The sequence below is a fragment of the Dermacentor variabilis genome, chromosome 4 (genome assembly GCF_050947875.1).
Source record: "Dermacentor variabilis isolate Ectoservices chromosome 4, ASM5094787v1, whole genome shotgun sequence".
NCBI classification, from domain to species: Eukaryota; Metazoa; Arthropoda; class Arachnida; order Ixodida; family Ixodidae; genus Dermacentor; species Dermacentor variabilis.
The window spans coordinates 13,209,115-13,225,000 of NC_134571.1; the positions used below are offsets into that span (position 1 = coordinate 13,209,115).

Consider the following 15,886-nt stretch of genomic DNA (forward strand, 5'->3'; position numbering starts at 1 on the left):
ACTGGATTTTCCACGGAAATTTGAGGTGCTGATATTCTGTCCATGTTGTTATTGATTCAATGATATCTCTATGAAATGAATATTTTCTATATCTGATTGCTGTTATGTGAGCCACCAAAGGAAGAACGGGCATTACAGGTCCACTCAGGGATGCTCGCGCTAATGCGTCTGCCATTTCATTTGAATGTAAGCCAGAAAGGTTTCTTTCGCTTCTTTTTTTTCGGCGCTACTCCCAGTTCAGGCGTGTGCGGCGCTCTCTCGACGCGAGATGGGCGATCGGGCGCCTGGAGCTACGTCACTTAGAGATCGTTCAACGCACGCGGCTGTCTGACCAGCCTGATCGTCTCACCAACGAGAGTACTCGTCAAGGCTTCCCGTGGTGGCCACGGTATCTAGGCTACACAGCCTGCCAGAGCGATCTCGGAGACCATGCTCAGAAGACGCAGCTACGTGCAATCGGGGTGTGTCGACCGGAAGTAAAAAGATTAAATACTTTTAAAACCTTTTTGAGATTGCAGACGTTTGTGTTTTTCATTTACTTATTTCAAAACTAGCAATTATAGTATTACTAAAAATGTCCTCGCAATCCCGAAATCAGCCAGTGAATATTGTGGCCTTGATTGCTAGCGACGTAGCTGCATGATGACATTAGGAAGAAGAGAGCAAACGATTTTAGAGCGCAGCTTTTAGGCGCCCGTACTTGCGGTGAGCGTCGGCGTCGTCCCTCGCCGTCCTCGTATACCCGAGCGAAAGAGAAAGGATGAAACCATGAGGCGTAAAGCGGAGGAGGAGGGTATGGCTAAAGTGTGAGAAGAAAAGCGTATAGTGCTGCGCAAGACAGGCTTTTCGGCGACGATGTATACGAGATGGCGCCACAGGAGCGCGCGCTTCGTCTGCATGCAAACAAAGCTCGGCATGAGCGGAGGTCTGTGGCAGCTGCTATGAATGGCGCCCACGCGTCACGATTAGCGAAGAAGCAGTCGCGCCACACTTCGCTCCGTTTGCAGATCGTCCGCGCCAGCCAATATATCGCGAAATGAAAACACGCATACAGCTGCGCTCAAATTTCACATTACAGAGTATCATAATCGTTGGCGAAATTTTAAAAATGTTCTTTACAAGAGATTGTAAATTCCCTCCTGCATGTAGTGCAATAATATTTGGCTCCCATGTTCACAGGAGCGTCGTCTAGAGATTGGCAACGTTTTCTTATCATGATAAGAAAGTGTTTCAAGGCCCCTTTAAACCAGTTGTTTCAGAGTACGCTCACGCGTCGCCAAACACCCCTTTCCAGGAACTATTTTGCCATCCAGTGATCAAATAAGTTCTGTGTAAATTCTCAAAGCGGATTAAGTATGGCGAAAAAAAGAAGTCGCATTGTAGCCGAATGCAATAAAGACAACCCTTCGGTTCTCTTCAAGAAGCACACTCCGCCTTTGACAAAAAATTTGTGCTGCGCTCTGAATGTCTCAAACCTCAAATATCTTGAAACGGAACAGAACGCATGAACATTCCGAGTGTGGTGAAGACGAAGACGAAGAAGGCGCTCTTGTGTCGGCTGTGCGCGTGATCAGCTTTCGTCTACTGCCAGTGCTACTAGACTGGGCCTAGTGCCTCATAATAAATCATCTTATTACATTTGGTGGAAGGTGCTGCACTCCCCGACCTCACCCTGGAACTTCGCAGCCGAACTTTAACATCTGCTCTTTAACATATGCGCTTATTTTCATGCTGCTCCTCATAATGGTCACGCCGGTGTTCTGAAAACGTATACTCGGCTAAGGCAGCGTTTCTACTGGCACGGCATGTATCACTTCGTGCGCCAGTACGTACGCGCTTGCACGGCGTGCCAACGGCGTAAAATTCCACAGCGCCCTTCTGGTGAGCTACAGCCGCTGCCCTGCCCGGCTCGGCCCTTCGATCGCGTCGGCATAGACCTATACGGGCCACTTCCCTGCAGTTCCTCGGGTAACCGATGGATAATTGTAGGTGTCGACCACCTGACGCGCTACGCCGAGACTGCCGCACTCCCGGCAGCCTCTGCGCGCGAAGTTGCGTTCTTCATCTTGCGGAACTTCGTTCTTCGACATGGCGCACCACGCGAACTGCTCAGCGACAGGGGACGTGTCTTCTTGTCCGAAGTCGTCCAAGCCCTTCTCGCTGCATGCAGCATCGTTCACCGCAAGTCTACAGCCTACCACCCGCAAACGAACGGCTTGACAGCGAGGTTCAACCGCACACTCGGTGACATGTTGACTATGTACGTCGCCTCGGATCACAGTAACTGGGACACTGTTTTGCCTTTCGTCACGTATGCCTATAATACGGCCACACAAGCTACCACTGGCTTTTCGCCCTTTTTTCTGCTGTATGGACGAGAGCCGTCGTGTACTATGGACACAATGCTCCCATACCGACCCGACGCTTCCGAATGCACGACTGTGTCTGAAGCCGCCAAATACGCCGAGGACTGTAGGCAGCTCGCGCGAACCCTTACGACCGCTGCTCAAGGTCGTCAAAAGCTGCGGTGTGACAGTGACGCGCTTACACCAGTTTTCCCGACTGGTTCCCTTGTTTGGTTGTGGGTCCCGCCTCACAGCCCTGGCCTTTCGACCAAACTCCTTGCACGCTATGATGGCCCCTACAGCGTCATAGACCGTACCTCCGCTGTCACCTATGTTGTGGAACCTGTGACACCTTCACCCGACCATAGGCATCGCGGGCGTGACACGGTTCATGTCAACCGACTTAAGCCGTACTATGACCCCCTCATCCTACCTACGCCGTAAGTCGCCAGGATGGCTCCTCTTCTCTCCCGGGGGCCATTGTGGTGAAGACGAAGACGAAGAAGGCGCTCTTGTGTCGGCTGTGCGCGTGATCAGCTTTCGTCTACTGCCAGTGCTACTAGACTGGGCCTAGTGCCTCATAATAAATCATCTTATTACACGAGATTTATTTACATAATAAATCGTATAATATTACAATAGAGACGAAGTCTTTGTTTATTTATTCAGTTTACCCTACAGGCTCGGATGAGCATTGAGTAGGGGGGGGGGTTACAGAAAATGACAAATAATTAACGCAAAGAAAGGAACTGCATAGTAAGAGAAACAAATAAATTTGTACATTGAAAAAAAAGGAACACTGTTAAACATTGGAAAAAGTACATACAAATTCAAGGAAATACAATGGAAAACAAAGTCCAAAAACAATACAAAGGCGAATACAATACAAAGTCGTACTACAAAGTCAAGCGAACATGAGAAGTTCCAAATGTTCACGAAATTTCGCAGGATCTTTTACTGAGACAATATTATTTGGAAGGTTATTCCATAGTGCGATGGCGCGTGGTAATGCAGAGTTATTGAATGACTGTGTGCGGCCAAAAATGCGCCTGAAACTGAGATGATTATGAAGTCGAGTAGATGTGCGAGAAGGAGTTTCAAGCGACAAGCGGCTAGACCATGAGTTATAGTAGTATTTATGAAAGAGGCATAGGAGAGCAACAGAGCGGCGGGAATCCAAGTCCGGCAGGAGAACATCGCGTTTAATTTGGGTAATGCTAGATTGACGACTGTTGTTAGAAGTTATAAAGCGGGCAGCACGATTTTGGATGGATTCCAATTTATCTATTAGGTATTGATGAGGAGACCAGATCGAAGAAGCGTATTCAAGTTGAGGGCGTACAAAAGTTTGGTAGGCCTGTTGACGGATGGTAGATGGCGAGAGGTGCAGATGACGACGTAAAAACCCTAAAGTTCTGTTAGCTTTAGCGCATATTTTCTCGATATGAAAGCTCCAGGCTAGGTTAGTAGAAAAATGAACGCCAAGATATTTGTAAGTAGAGTCACGGGGAACTTCCGACGAGCAGATTTTGTAAGGAAACTTAGGATATGATTTCGTACGAGTGAAGGAAAGAACGCAGCACTTAGATGTGTTAAGTGTCATTTGCCAACGGTCGCACCACTGATTAACTAGGTGAAGGTCATTTTGCAAAGTTAGGTGATCATTATGACAGTGAATCGTTCTGTAAATGACGCAATCATCCGCAAAAAGTCGTATGCAGGAGGAAATGTTGCTCGGTAAATCATTTATAAAGATTAGGAAAAGAAGAGGGCCTAGCACACTACCCTGGGGTACACCTGATGTTACAACAGACGTGGAGGAGCTGAAGTTATTCACAAATACAAACTGATGCCGATTAGATAAGAAATTGCGAAGCCAAGATAATGTTAATGAGTCAATCTTAAGAGCAGTTAATTTAGCTATTAGACGACAGTGAGCCACTCTGTCAAATGCTTTTGCATAGTCGAGAAAGATGCAATCAATCATTTTGCTGTTATTCATGCCATAATGTAAATCTGATGTAAATTCCAATAGTTGGGTGTCACAAGACAACGCTTTACGGAAACCATGTTGATATTGAAAGAAAAAGTTATTAGATTCAAGATGGTGGGATAAATGGGAGGCAATGATGTGCTCGAGAAGCTTACAACAAATGCATGTTAGTGAAATGGGGCGGTAGTTACCAGGTGAGTGTCTGTTTCCATCTTTGAATATAGGAATAACTTTGGCTATCTTCCAGTCAGCAGGTAGAAGACCTGTTGATAAAGACTGCTGAAAGATGTAGTACAATATCTGACTGGATGTAGCTGACGTGTTCTTTAGAATTTTAGAATTAATATTGTCAATGCCACATGATGTAGACACCTTTAAATCGCGTATTAGTTTTGAAATGCCTTCAACACTAATATTTATAGGGGACATGAAGCGATAATGAAGGTCGGAGACACAGGGAATGGAAGAGCAGTCTTCATTGGTGAACACAGAGCTAAAGAACGAATTGAAAGTTGAAGCACACTAAGATGCAGGGACAGGAACATTGTCAGCGTCATGTAATGTTACTGTATTACTGCCACGATCAGTAGAGATAGCTTGCCAAAACTTTCTAGGGTTAGTGTGTAGAAGTGAGGACAGATCTTTGGAAAAATACTTCTTTTTGGCTTCACAAATTGCTAGGCAGTAAGATTTTAAACAATCCTTATATTTAGACCATGCCGAGGGACATGATAGCCGTTTAGCAGAAGCGTATAACCTTTTCTTTTTATTTCGGAGTGATCTAAGTGATTTATTAAACCATGGGTTAAGTTTGTCATTAGATATAGTGAGTAGTGGCACATATTTGTCTACTAGGAGTGACATAATATTTCTAAATGAATTCCAATTCACTTCAACAGAATTATTTGTAAATGATGGAAGAAACGTTTTCTGAAGGAAAACCTCAAGTTCATTGTTCATTTGTTCATAATTTGCTTTGCTATAATCCCTTATAATCTTACGTTCAGCACCAGCGAATTTCAGTGGAATATAAATTGAGAACTGCAGTAGGTTATGGTCACTAAAGCCATCAAGTTGCATGACAGGGCTTATGCTATGTGGCTCTGTTGCGAGAATAAGATCTAATATGTTAGTACCGCGGGTAGGCTCAGAAACAATTTGCGTAAGATTGAACTCTAAACTCAGCTCAATAAAATCACCTGAATCAGTGCTTGAAGAAGACAAGAGAGACCAATTAATATCAGGGAAATTAAAATCCCCAAATAGGTATATTTTATTAGTGGGAAACTGTTCAAGGGCCCTGGTAATACTGTTATGAAGATCAGACACGAACAAGCGGTCAGTGGCAGGTGGGCGATAACAAACGCCCATCAGTAACTTCCCGTATAATGTAGGACAAGCCACCCAAACTACCTCAAGGGCAGTGTCAGTGTCAACGAGAAAAGAAGGAATAGTTTTATTGATGGCCACCAACACGCCGCCCCCCTTCTTATGTGAACGATCATGGCGATAAATGGCGTACTGATTAGAAGTATGAAATAACTCGGAGTCACGTACATCTGCATTAAGCCAGGTCTCGGTTAACAATACAACATCAGACATGCTATCTTCAAGATATGATTCAAGCATGACACGTTTTGGCAACAGACTGCGGATGTTGGTAAATGATACTGAAAGTGAAGGTGCGCGTGTAGTTGATAGCCGCTGGACTTTAGCACCGCGCACATCGGCAACTAGCTATCGAGCAGGTACCACGGAATCAGAACAACTACCGTAAATATACGTGGTATTATCGATACGAAGTTTGTCAACATTCAGTTTGTAGGGACAATTACGTTCTCTGGCAAATTGAAGCAATTTCTTACGTGCCTGTCGAGTAGCTAGCGAAAAATCTTCTCTAATAGAGATCCCAGTATTTTTTAGCTTATGTGCGCTAGTGAGAATTTCCTGCTTATCCTTAAATAACGTAAACTTCGCAATTATTGGTCTTGATTTATTTGAAGCAAATTTTCCCAGCCGGTGCACACGTTCAAACTGGGAACCGGCAGTTGTGATATCCAACTTATCTGAGCATAGGGCAATAATTTTTCTTTCTGTAGCCGACCAACTCTCTTTATCCTCGTCGGGGATTCCAAAGAACAACAGATTGCACCGTCGCATTCTGTTCTCAGCTTCGTCACACCTTGACATTACTGCCTGAAGTTGACTGGCAAATGAGCCACTAGCATGATCAGAGCTGTTAGACAGTGAGGTGGCATGTGAAACAAGCTTTGCCTCCAAAGTGACCACTCTCTCGGTCAAGCTTTTAATTTCTTTATCGGTAGCATCTTGCTTTTCGTTCAGCCTCTTAATTTCACCGATTAATGTATTCTGACCAGCTTCTAGCCTACGCACAGTTTCAAGGACAATGTTAAGTGTTTGTTCGACGGTAGGGCCGGGATTTGATTCAATATCACCTGACAGCAACAACAACAGACATGCAGAATGTTTGCGCAAGAATGAAAAGAACAGCAGCAAACGCCGCATCTTATCATACAATTCGGTCGGGCACGACACCGCAACAAGGCAGTAATGGCTGCATTTTATACAGGATGCATCTTTGAAGTAACCAACCTGGAAAAACAGCAACGGTAAGCGTCCCATCCTTTCAGCGGCGTCGTGCCCAACCGAAGTGGTGCCTTGCTGGCCTTTATATCCCGCTTCATAGCTTGCGAGGGCGTCAGTGAAGGGACCATGTTGCCAGCCACCAGTAGAAGAAGGAACCAAACTTGGCCATCCTTGCACTTTTGGAAACCGGGACAGGAGTGCTTGATCAGCCCAGCGCGACCAAGGTTCGAGAACCCACGGAGATAAGGCACCGATGAACGTAATCTGGAAAAACAGCAACGGTAAGCGTCCCATCCTTTCAGCGGCGTCGTGCCCAACCGAAGTGGTGCCTTGCTGGCCTTTATATCCCGCTTCATAGCTTGCGAGGGCGTCAGTGAAGGGACCATGTTGCCAGCCACCAGTAGAAGAAGGAACCAAACTTGGTCATCTTTGCACTTTTGGAAACCGGGACAGGAGTGCTTGATCAGCCCAGCGCGACCAAGGTTCGAGAACCCACGGAGATAAGGCACCGATGAACGTAATCTGGAAAAACAGCAACGGTAAGCGTCCCATCCTTTCAGCGGCGTCGTGCCCAACCGAAGTGGTGCCTTGCTGGCCTTTATATCCCGCTTCATAGCTTGCGAGGGCGTCAGTGAAGGGACCATGTTGCCAGCCACCAGTAGAAGAAGTAACCAAACTTGGCCATCCTTGCACTTTTGGAAACCGGGACAGGAGTGCTTGATCAGCCCAGCGCGACCAAGGTTCGAGAACCCACGGAGATAAGGCACCGATGAACGTAATCTGGAAAAACAGCAACGGTAAGCGTCCCATCCTTTCAGCGGCGTCGTGCCCAACCGAAGTGGTGCCTTGCTGGCCTTTATATCCCGCTTCATAGCTTGCGAGGGCGTCAGTGAAGGGACCATGTTGCCAGCCACCAGTAGAAGAAGGAACCAAACTTGGCCATCCTTGCACTTTTGGAAACCGGGACAGGAGTGCTTGATCAGCCCAGCGCGACCAAGGTTCGAGAACCCACGGAGATAAGGCACCGATGAACGTAATCTGGAAAAACAGCAACGGTAAGCGTCCCATCCTTTCAGCGGCGTCGTGCCCCTTGTGACACAATGTGAAAGCTGTGACTTGTTACGTGAGTGGGATGATCACAGGAGGAGATGTAGCAAGACGTTCAAGATAAAACAGTACGGTTGCCCAAATCGGGACCTCAGCCGCTGCTGAATTAAAGTGCCCTGTAGGCAGCAGCCAATTTAATAATGACCTCGTCAAAGCTACCTTGATCTTCCTTTGTGCTGACTCGCGCCTTCGTCGCTATGGGCAGGTACGTTGAGTGGAGCAGTCACGAACCCGAGGAAGGCCACTTCGACTTCGAGGGGCAGCAGGACCTCGTGCGTTTCTTGAAGTTGGCCCAGGACCACGGTTTCCTGGTTCTGCTCAGGATCGGTCCGTACATTTGCGCCGAAAGGGACATGGTACGTAGCGGCCACAATTAAGCTGTATTTGGAGTGCAAGCAGTGCATAATTTAGTTATTTCTTTTTATTGCGAGTTAAAATACCACGAGACAAATATTTTTCTACGTTCACATTAATCCATTGATTACATTACAGGGCGGACTGCCATACTGGTTACTGTCAAGGAATTCTTCCATCGGTCTTCGTACAAGCGACAAACGTAAACGCTGCCCTCGATATATATGCCGCAGTTTTTTCCCGGCAAGAATCAATGCTTGGCGAGAGGTTAATACAAATAAAACTTGCTGTTACACTCGCTATTTTTCTTCTTCTCTCCAGAATACCTAGGACCCGTCGAGAAGTACTTCTCTAAACTTCTTCCAATGCTACACCCACTTCTATACGCCAACGGAGGACCCATTATTGCAGTCCAGGTCTGTGTGCCCATTTTCTTCAACAGCTAGTGTCAGATGTTAAGTGCTCTTCTAGTGAAAGCTTGTCCTCCTCTCCCTAACTGTTCTTTCCAACCTTATGCTTAAGAAAATAAAATTATGGGGGTTTTGGTGCCAGAACGACGTTATTATTATGAGGCATGCCATCGTGGGCGACTCCGGAATTATTTGGACCACCTGAGGTTCTTCAACGTGCACTCAAAGCAGGGTTCACGGGCGTTATCGCATTTTGGGCCCATCTAAATGTGGCCACCGCGGCGGGAATTCGCTCCAACTACCTCGTGCTTTCCAACTTTCTGCTATCGTTTACTGCCTTCTGCTGTTTTTCTCTACTGTCATCTCATTTCCTTTACTGTCCTGTACTGACCTTTACGCTGTAATCTTCTGTTTGGTCCTCTACAATACCGTTCCATCTACTAATGTTCTCTACTGTCCCTTTCCTGTCTTCTCCTGTGCTGTGCTTCTTTCGGTTGTCTTTAAATGGTCTAACTACAGGGTGTAAGCATATAGTATCGCATCTTAGTGGCAAGTTTGCTGTGCAACACCTACTGAAAACGTTGACAACGCGCATGACTCACGAAATACACACAAAAGGTACCATTCGCAACATTAGTGTCTGTCACGTCTTTCTTTGTTACATCACTTGCAGAAAGTATAAGAAGGTTTTGTGCAAGCTACACATTCGCAAATTTTAGATAAGAATTTCCGTCACTAAGCTATCAAGATAACTCGAAACTAGCTGAGTTGCTTCATCGCCAGTTTCTTGCAGGTTGAGAACGAATACGGGAGCTACGGCGCGTGCGACTTTTCTTACACGACGTGGTTGCGGGACCTGGTGCGGCTTCACCTGGGCTACAACGTCATCCTCTACACCGCTGACGGACCCGCTGATGATCTTCTGAAGTGCGGCAAAATTGACGGAGCCCAAGCTACCATCAATTTTGGCGTAGGTGCGCGAACACGTTTACCTTGCGCTCTACTGTTTATATAGAATTGTAAAAATTTATGACTTGGAGAGCGAGATAATAACCTCTGAGCATAGAACTGCAACCATATCCGTGTTATGAAGCGGAGTTGAGCATCAAAGCGAAAGGTTTCAATTGGTTTTTAAGCTAACTGCACGAGTCTGTGAAACTGGCAGCGCCATGCGTATTACGGTGCTGGAAATCTACCAAAACCTATTCCTATTGAGCATTCCTCCACGCGTTCAATGTGCAGTTGCCCTAACAGCTGTTGGATTACTCCTCCTTTTATATGACTATGTTAGGTATATGTGCCGCTTCGCGCAGCTATCGCAGGTAAGGGTGGGGGTATATTGTGCGTTTCGCTTGTACGTAAATTCATTGTGGCCGTTCTTTCTCCTTGATTTATCCCCCCCCCCCATTCTTTCACGCACGTACTTAAAACACGTGCGGACTATAAACGTACACGAGCTGCATATCCCTTCTTTATTTCCTACCCTTCAGAGGCAGATGTGGAAGATGCGTTCAAGGCCCAACGTCGACACCAAGAGCGGGGACCGCTGGTGGATTCTGAGTTCTACACCGGCTGGCTTGACCACTGGGCGGAGTGGCACAGTATGACCAACACTAGCGATGTGGTGCGTCAATTGAACAAGACGCTCAGCATGAACGCTTCTGTTGTCATGTGAGTCTTCATCAACTGACCGACAAACTGGTTGATTAATTGGAGAGTTTTATCCTGTCCTTGTGCGTATTATCTGGTAGCGCCACCTTAGAGCTACTATTTCAGTCACCTATACTACGTTCCACTTGGCAGCTGTTGCAAAGCCTGGCCAGTGACATAATCGTTAACATGCAGTCCTTTCTTTATTTTTCCCCACGTAGAACAACAACGCTTCAGACGCGTTGTGATTGGACTAGCGTCACAAGATGTCGCTACCAGCGTTGTCACTGTAGTGCACGTCTCAAGTACATGTGGAGTAATACGCATGCGGACAAGCTAAACTGCACAAGCTAAAACCTTCTACTGTTTGACTGCAGGTACATGTTTCACGGTGGAACATCTTTCGGCTACAAGTCTGGCGGTAAGCTGCAACGCACACTCGACCATATTTCGGTCTACTGCAAAGCTTCCTGATATATGCATTATGTGTCAGTTCGAAACGTCAGGAAACATTATTTCAGATAGCAAGAATGTGCGATGGGGCGTGTAAGCTGACGAAAGAGTTGTGTCCATTATTTCGCGCTCCTTTGCGAATAGAATTTTGCTATAGCCTATAAGGAAATTCCCCCGCCCTAAAGCACTCGCACTCATTAGCGTCATGTCATTAATCATTTATGAACCTGGACTCTAACAAAGACAGGTTAACACTGCCAAATTGACAAAACGACGCCTACTGCAGAACCTAACTGGTCAAAAGAATTGTCTTTTAAGCAACATTGTGCACCTCTGCAGATGTCGTGGTACACTGCCCAGAAGTAGTTCAGAAAGCAGGCTCAAAGCTTTACTATACTTACAAAGTTACAGAGGACTTGCAACAAATATTCTATGCCTGCAGCAGTCCCGTGTTTCGCATGCAGACTTTGGGACTATAGCTAGAAACCTAAGCTCGCTAACCTACGATCTGTGTGGAGATAAGTTGATTTCAAGAGATATTTCCCGGAAAATTACACTTCATCTGTGCATTTGGCACATGTAAGTTAGAGAATGGGTCTAGCATAAACGCCAGCTTGGTCATCGAGACTGTACGCGTCTTCCCCGCTCTGTGCCGACTGCTGCGAGTTGGATAGCACGGATCGCCTTTACGGTCTTTCCGGCGATTTGCTGCAGATCGTAATGTGTTACTTAATGCTTTGCGGAGAAATAATTCCTACACGATTGTGTGCAGTCTTTCAAGGTTGCTTCAAGAAGGCCGCCAGATTGTCTCTAGATATATATTGCGCCTACCACTTGCGATATTGCGTCACAGTGGACTTTCAGGCGTATGATGACAAATTGTATAGTGTGCCCAAGTTAACGTTAGCCAAGCTGTTTAACGAAACAAGTGATTAAAAATAAACATTTTGAAAAATATAACTTTAACACCTACGGCGTTCATTTATCAGAACGCTGACGACCGAACCCCGTGTTTCAAATAATTGTATCTTACACCATGTTTTCTAAATCTTTTTTTTTCGTCGAACAGCTCGGTTAACGTTAGCTGGGGCACACAGTGTAGCCTGGAAGAGGCGCTACAGGCGTAGCTATTGCCGGCCTTGTCTGCCAGGCTACACCCGCCTGTTCCAAAATCACAACCACCACCAACACCACGAGAAGAACCCTGGTTTCGTGTTGTTCAGAGGAGATACATGGCCGACTTATAGATATAGTTGTTCGATAATAAAAGATATGCGCGAGTCGTTTTCCCGCGCTACCTCTACCGTGAGTGCGCAGAAAAACTATCGCAGCGTATTGTTTGCAAAGGGACAAATAATTTTTCACCGCTATGTAATTGCGCGATTTTGATTTGTTATTTATCCTAGGTCTGGTTTCTTCATCCCGCACGCAGCTAACACGGACAATGGCAGGTTCCTACCGTGTCCGACAAGTTACGACTACGACGCGCCCATGACAGAAGCCGGTGACCCTACGGAAAAGTTCGTAGCCATCCGAAATATCATCTCTAAGGTACGTGCTCTGGCAGCTGTGGTCGGACTGTGTGCACGGGCCGAGAGTGGAGCGAGCCAAAAGCACTATAATATCCTGACATTGTTATTCAAGCGAAGCTTTTAACGCGAAGCCGATATGTATTTATGCTAATATATGACAGTACTCCCGATAGCTCGCGCCAATATGGCTTTGAAGGACATGTGAACGGCTACCTTCCGGCGGACAAAGAGGGTGGTTTCACCTAGTGAAATTTTTATATCGAAATCGAGAGAGGCCTTCTCCTCTGTGTTCAATTCGCACTCCAGGTTATCTCTGAGTAAACTGAAGTCTCGCGCAGCGAAACTGTGTGACAGGTTAAACCTTTCTGTACTTGTGAAGGCGATCGATAAAAGCAAGAATTATTTTTGGAGGTCATTTTTGGTGCGAAAACACATAAGGTTGATATACCACTAAGGACGATTGTCTCTGAATCTGGAACATGTCAGCACTCTGTTGCTCTTTTCCTGCAGCGTCATCTTCGGGTTTTATCTCTAGACGACACTTTCAGCGTGAGCAACTGTAACACTGCAGGTCTTAGAACTTTTTGACGCTAATACTGACAAAAGCTGTCAGGCCTTCTCAATTGACATCAAACATCTCTTGTATTCTTTGCTTCACAGCCTCATTCTTGAATGTGTTGGGCATTCTATCGACAAATGCAGTTCCACTGCTTTCCAAAATACAACTGTGGTCTCAGTTCGCGGTTTTTTGGAACGCCTAAATTTTTATTTAGGGCCAACGTGCATCCAGTTTGAAGGGACACCATACTTCCAAAAGCAGGGTGTACGCATTGGGTCCTACATCGCCCCAGTCCTTAGTGACTTAGTACTTGCTCATTTCGATTGTCTCACACATGCCTGCTCACAGACAAGAATGTTCTTAAGGTCGATGATTTTTTGTTGTTTTAAATTGTGAAGCGCAGGTCATTGAATGTGAAAATAGAAAGGTGTTGGCTATGTTCAAAGATGCAATGAGCCCGCTTGACCTAGCGAACGAACTCCCAGTCAATGGCCAAATCAGATTTTTACCGATCAGGTTTTAATCAGGTTAGGGTTTAAATGTGTTGGCGTCTGCTGGAGCTATGAACCGCGCGCAAACAAACCATTTCTGCCTTTCAAGTCCGCCAACACTAAGCTCGTTAAACGAGCTCTTGCCACGTTGTGCTCAAAGAACGCTCTTGGCAAATCTTGCCCGCACTGTATCTCATATGCCTTCAATAATGAAGTTGAAAGGTTGCTGAGCGCCGGGTATCCTCAGCAGCTCTTCATTTCGATCGCAGAGGGCCTTCTCAAGAAGATGCGCACAAAGCCGCGAACGTGCGAAGCTCGCGCACAGCGTAGGCTGAAGGTAGCTGTGATACCTTACATTCGCACGCTACCGCACAATATCAAAAAGGTGGCCCAGCGTTACGACGTCAGAGTCGTGTTCTCGGCCCTCGCAAGCTGTCAAAGCTTTGCAAGTTGCCGATCCGGCCGCAACCCAGCAGCGTGAGCACAGGCGGTCTTTTGTTGAATGCGCAGAAGGCGTAGTCTATGCAATTCCTTTAAGGCGCGGAAAAGGGGGGAGGGGTGTACGTTGGTCAAACTGGGAGATTTGTTAACGATAAGTTAAGGGAGCACGCAAACAACGTAAAAAAATTCGCGTTAAGAAAAAGATTTTCAAGGTTTACTGGTAAGTAATTGTCTGACTTGCAGGAACTGTTCGCCCAACCTGAAAACACTTGCGTTATCAAGGGGTGTAAAATGCGTGTGACACGAGGAATCGCAGAATCTGAACGGATCTTTAGACTTGGGGAGGGATGTGTCAGCGTGGCCTCCATTACTCTTGCAGACAAAGAGCTGACTTATTTACGCACTCGCAGATGATAACCCCTGGCTCGGACAGCACGTATATTTTTTTTCGTGAACCACTCACAATCATGTTGAAGTTTCGCGCTCGTCCTTTTCCTGTCTCCGTCCGTGTTTTTTTTCTTGCGCTGCCACCTTTTCGAACGGCTTGTGTTAAGTGAAAACACGAATTTACATATATTTACGCGACTCGTCTTTCACTTCTCCATATGAGAAAGCTACCGCAACGTCTTCGTCTTCAACCACGTGACGCAACATCCCGGAGGCGTTGTGAGATGAGACATAAAGGCCCAGACGTACGGCTTGAGCCGGACGAGGTGCACAATGTCCGTAAGAGGGCGATTAGAACCTGGCTTAAGTACGTGCGGGATTCTCACAAGACGCGTCTGTGACTTGGCGCAAACCACTTGAAGAATTGTAGCGCGACAAGAGCTTAGACACCGATGCGTCGAGACTGAGTCCCTAACAGTACGAGGGAGTCAGAAGGATAATAAGTGTTCGTGTGGAGGCTATCATACAGCGACTTTGGAGATTCCTGCCTTTGCACGAGTTGCTCACGTACAATGATATAGTACAATGAATGATTCTTAGGGTACTTCACGCACTTCCCGGCGGCAAACTATCTATCTCTGTATGTATTGTATGTAACCATTTTCCCGCCTACCTGGGACTCGATGTAGTCGGTGGTCGAATGGGGCTGCTTTGCGAGAGAACAGGGTTCGGAATCAATCGTCGGACCAACTTGGGTCACTGAGTATGTGGCCTATTCCACGCCGACATGGGTCATGGCAGATGCGGGAATGGGTATAGGTACCGCGCTGTTCGTAGAAACTCTTAAACGCCGACACGGGGCACTGGGTATGTACCACTAGGTAGCTGCTGGTCTTTAATGTGCCTCTTTGATGCCAACGTGGGTCGCTGGATTGGCTAGCAGGTGTATGCCGCTCTTCAATCAACGCCTTTGCCAAGTTGGGTAACTAGGTATGTGCTACTGGGAATGTGCCGCTCTGCAAAATGATGGGAAAAGTTCCTTAAATTTCTACGGGGCTGAGTGGAATCGAGACAAAGTCACAAGGGTTCCTCAAAGACAGCGCCACAGATGCACTGTGTATGTGCCGCTGTTCAATGAACGTCTCTCACGCTAACGCTTTAGTAATGTGCGACATGAATGCACTGGGTATGTGCGGCTCTTCAATGAACCCTTTGCCAACTCGGGTCACTGAATATGTGCCACTGAGCTTGCCGCAAGCCAGGGATCAATTCTCAGCGTCCCCATGGCGCCGACGAGCACGCTTCTAGTCACGGACCCACTCGACCTCAAGAGCAACCACCTCGACGGTCCGAATAAATGTTTTCTCTCTCTTCTAGTCTCGGAGGCCACGCGCGGGCTTCTCGGTAGTGCAACTAGATAGTGCATCACGTGCAGAAAAAAAGCGCGGGAGAGGAACCCGGTTGCCGCATGACGCGTTTCTCAGCGTTCGCACGCACTGGCGCGCCATACATTTCGGAGGACACGCAGGCTTCGTGCCGGCGGTGCTAGATGGTGCC

General features: G+C 46.7%; 1 protein-coding gene and 1 long non-coding RNA gene across 6 annotated transcripts in view; one reads left to right on the plus strand and one right to left on the minus strand.

Annotated features, from left to right (window-relative positions):
• Nucleotides 1-15,886, minus strand: part of LOC142578677 (uncharacterized) — a 74,352-nt gene that overhangs the window by 31,968 nt on the left and 26,498 nt on the right. The gene's annotated exons all lie outside the window — the stretch shown is intronic.
• Nucleotides 1-15,886, plus strand: part of LOC142578675 (beta-galactosidase-like) — a 54,516-nt gene that overhangs the window by 25,433 nt on the left and 13,197 nt on the right. For 4 of the 5 annotated variants that reach the window (XM_075688144.1, XM_075688143.1, XM_075688145.1 and 1 more), the window contains 7 exons: nt 8,258-8,408; nt 8,545-8,608; nt 8,728-8,822; nt 9,610-9,790; nt 10,307-10,487; nt 10,844-10,887; nt 12,352-12,470. In XM_075688144.1, coding sequence (XP_075544259.1) covers nt 8,258-8,408; nt 8,545-8,608; nt 8,728-8,822; nt 9,610-9,790; nt 10,307-10,487; nt 10,844-10,887; nt 12,352-12,470 — 835 coding nt within the window. Of the gene's footprint in view, nt 1-8,257; nt 8,409-8,544; nt 8,609-8,727; nt 8,823-9,609; nt 9,791-10,306; nt 10,488-10,843; nt 10,888-12,325; nt 12,471-15,886 lie in introns of all 5 variants that reach the window. The other variant, XM_075688142.1, reaches the window with a different exon arrangement.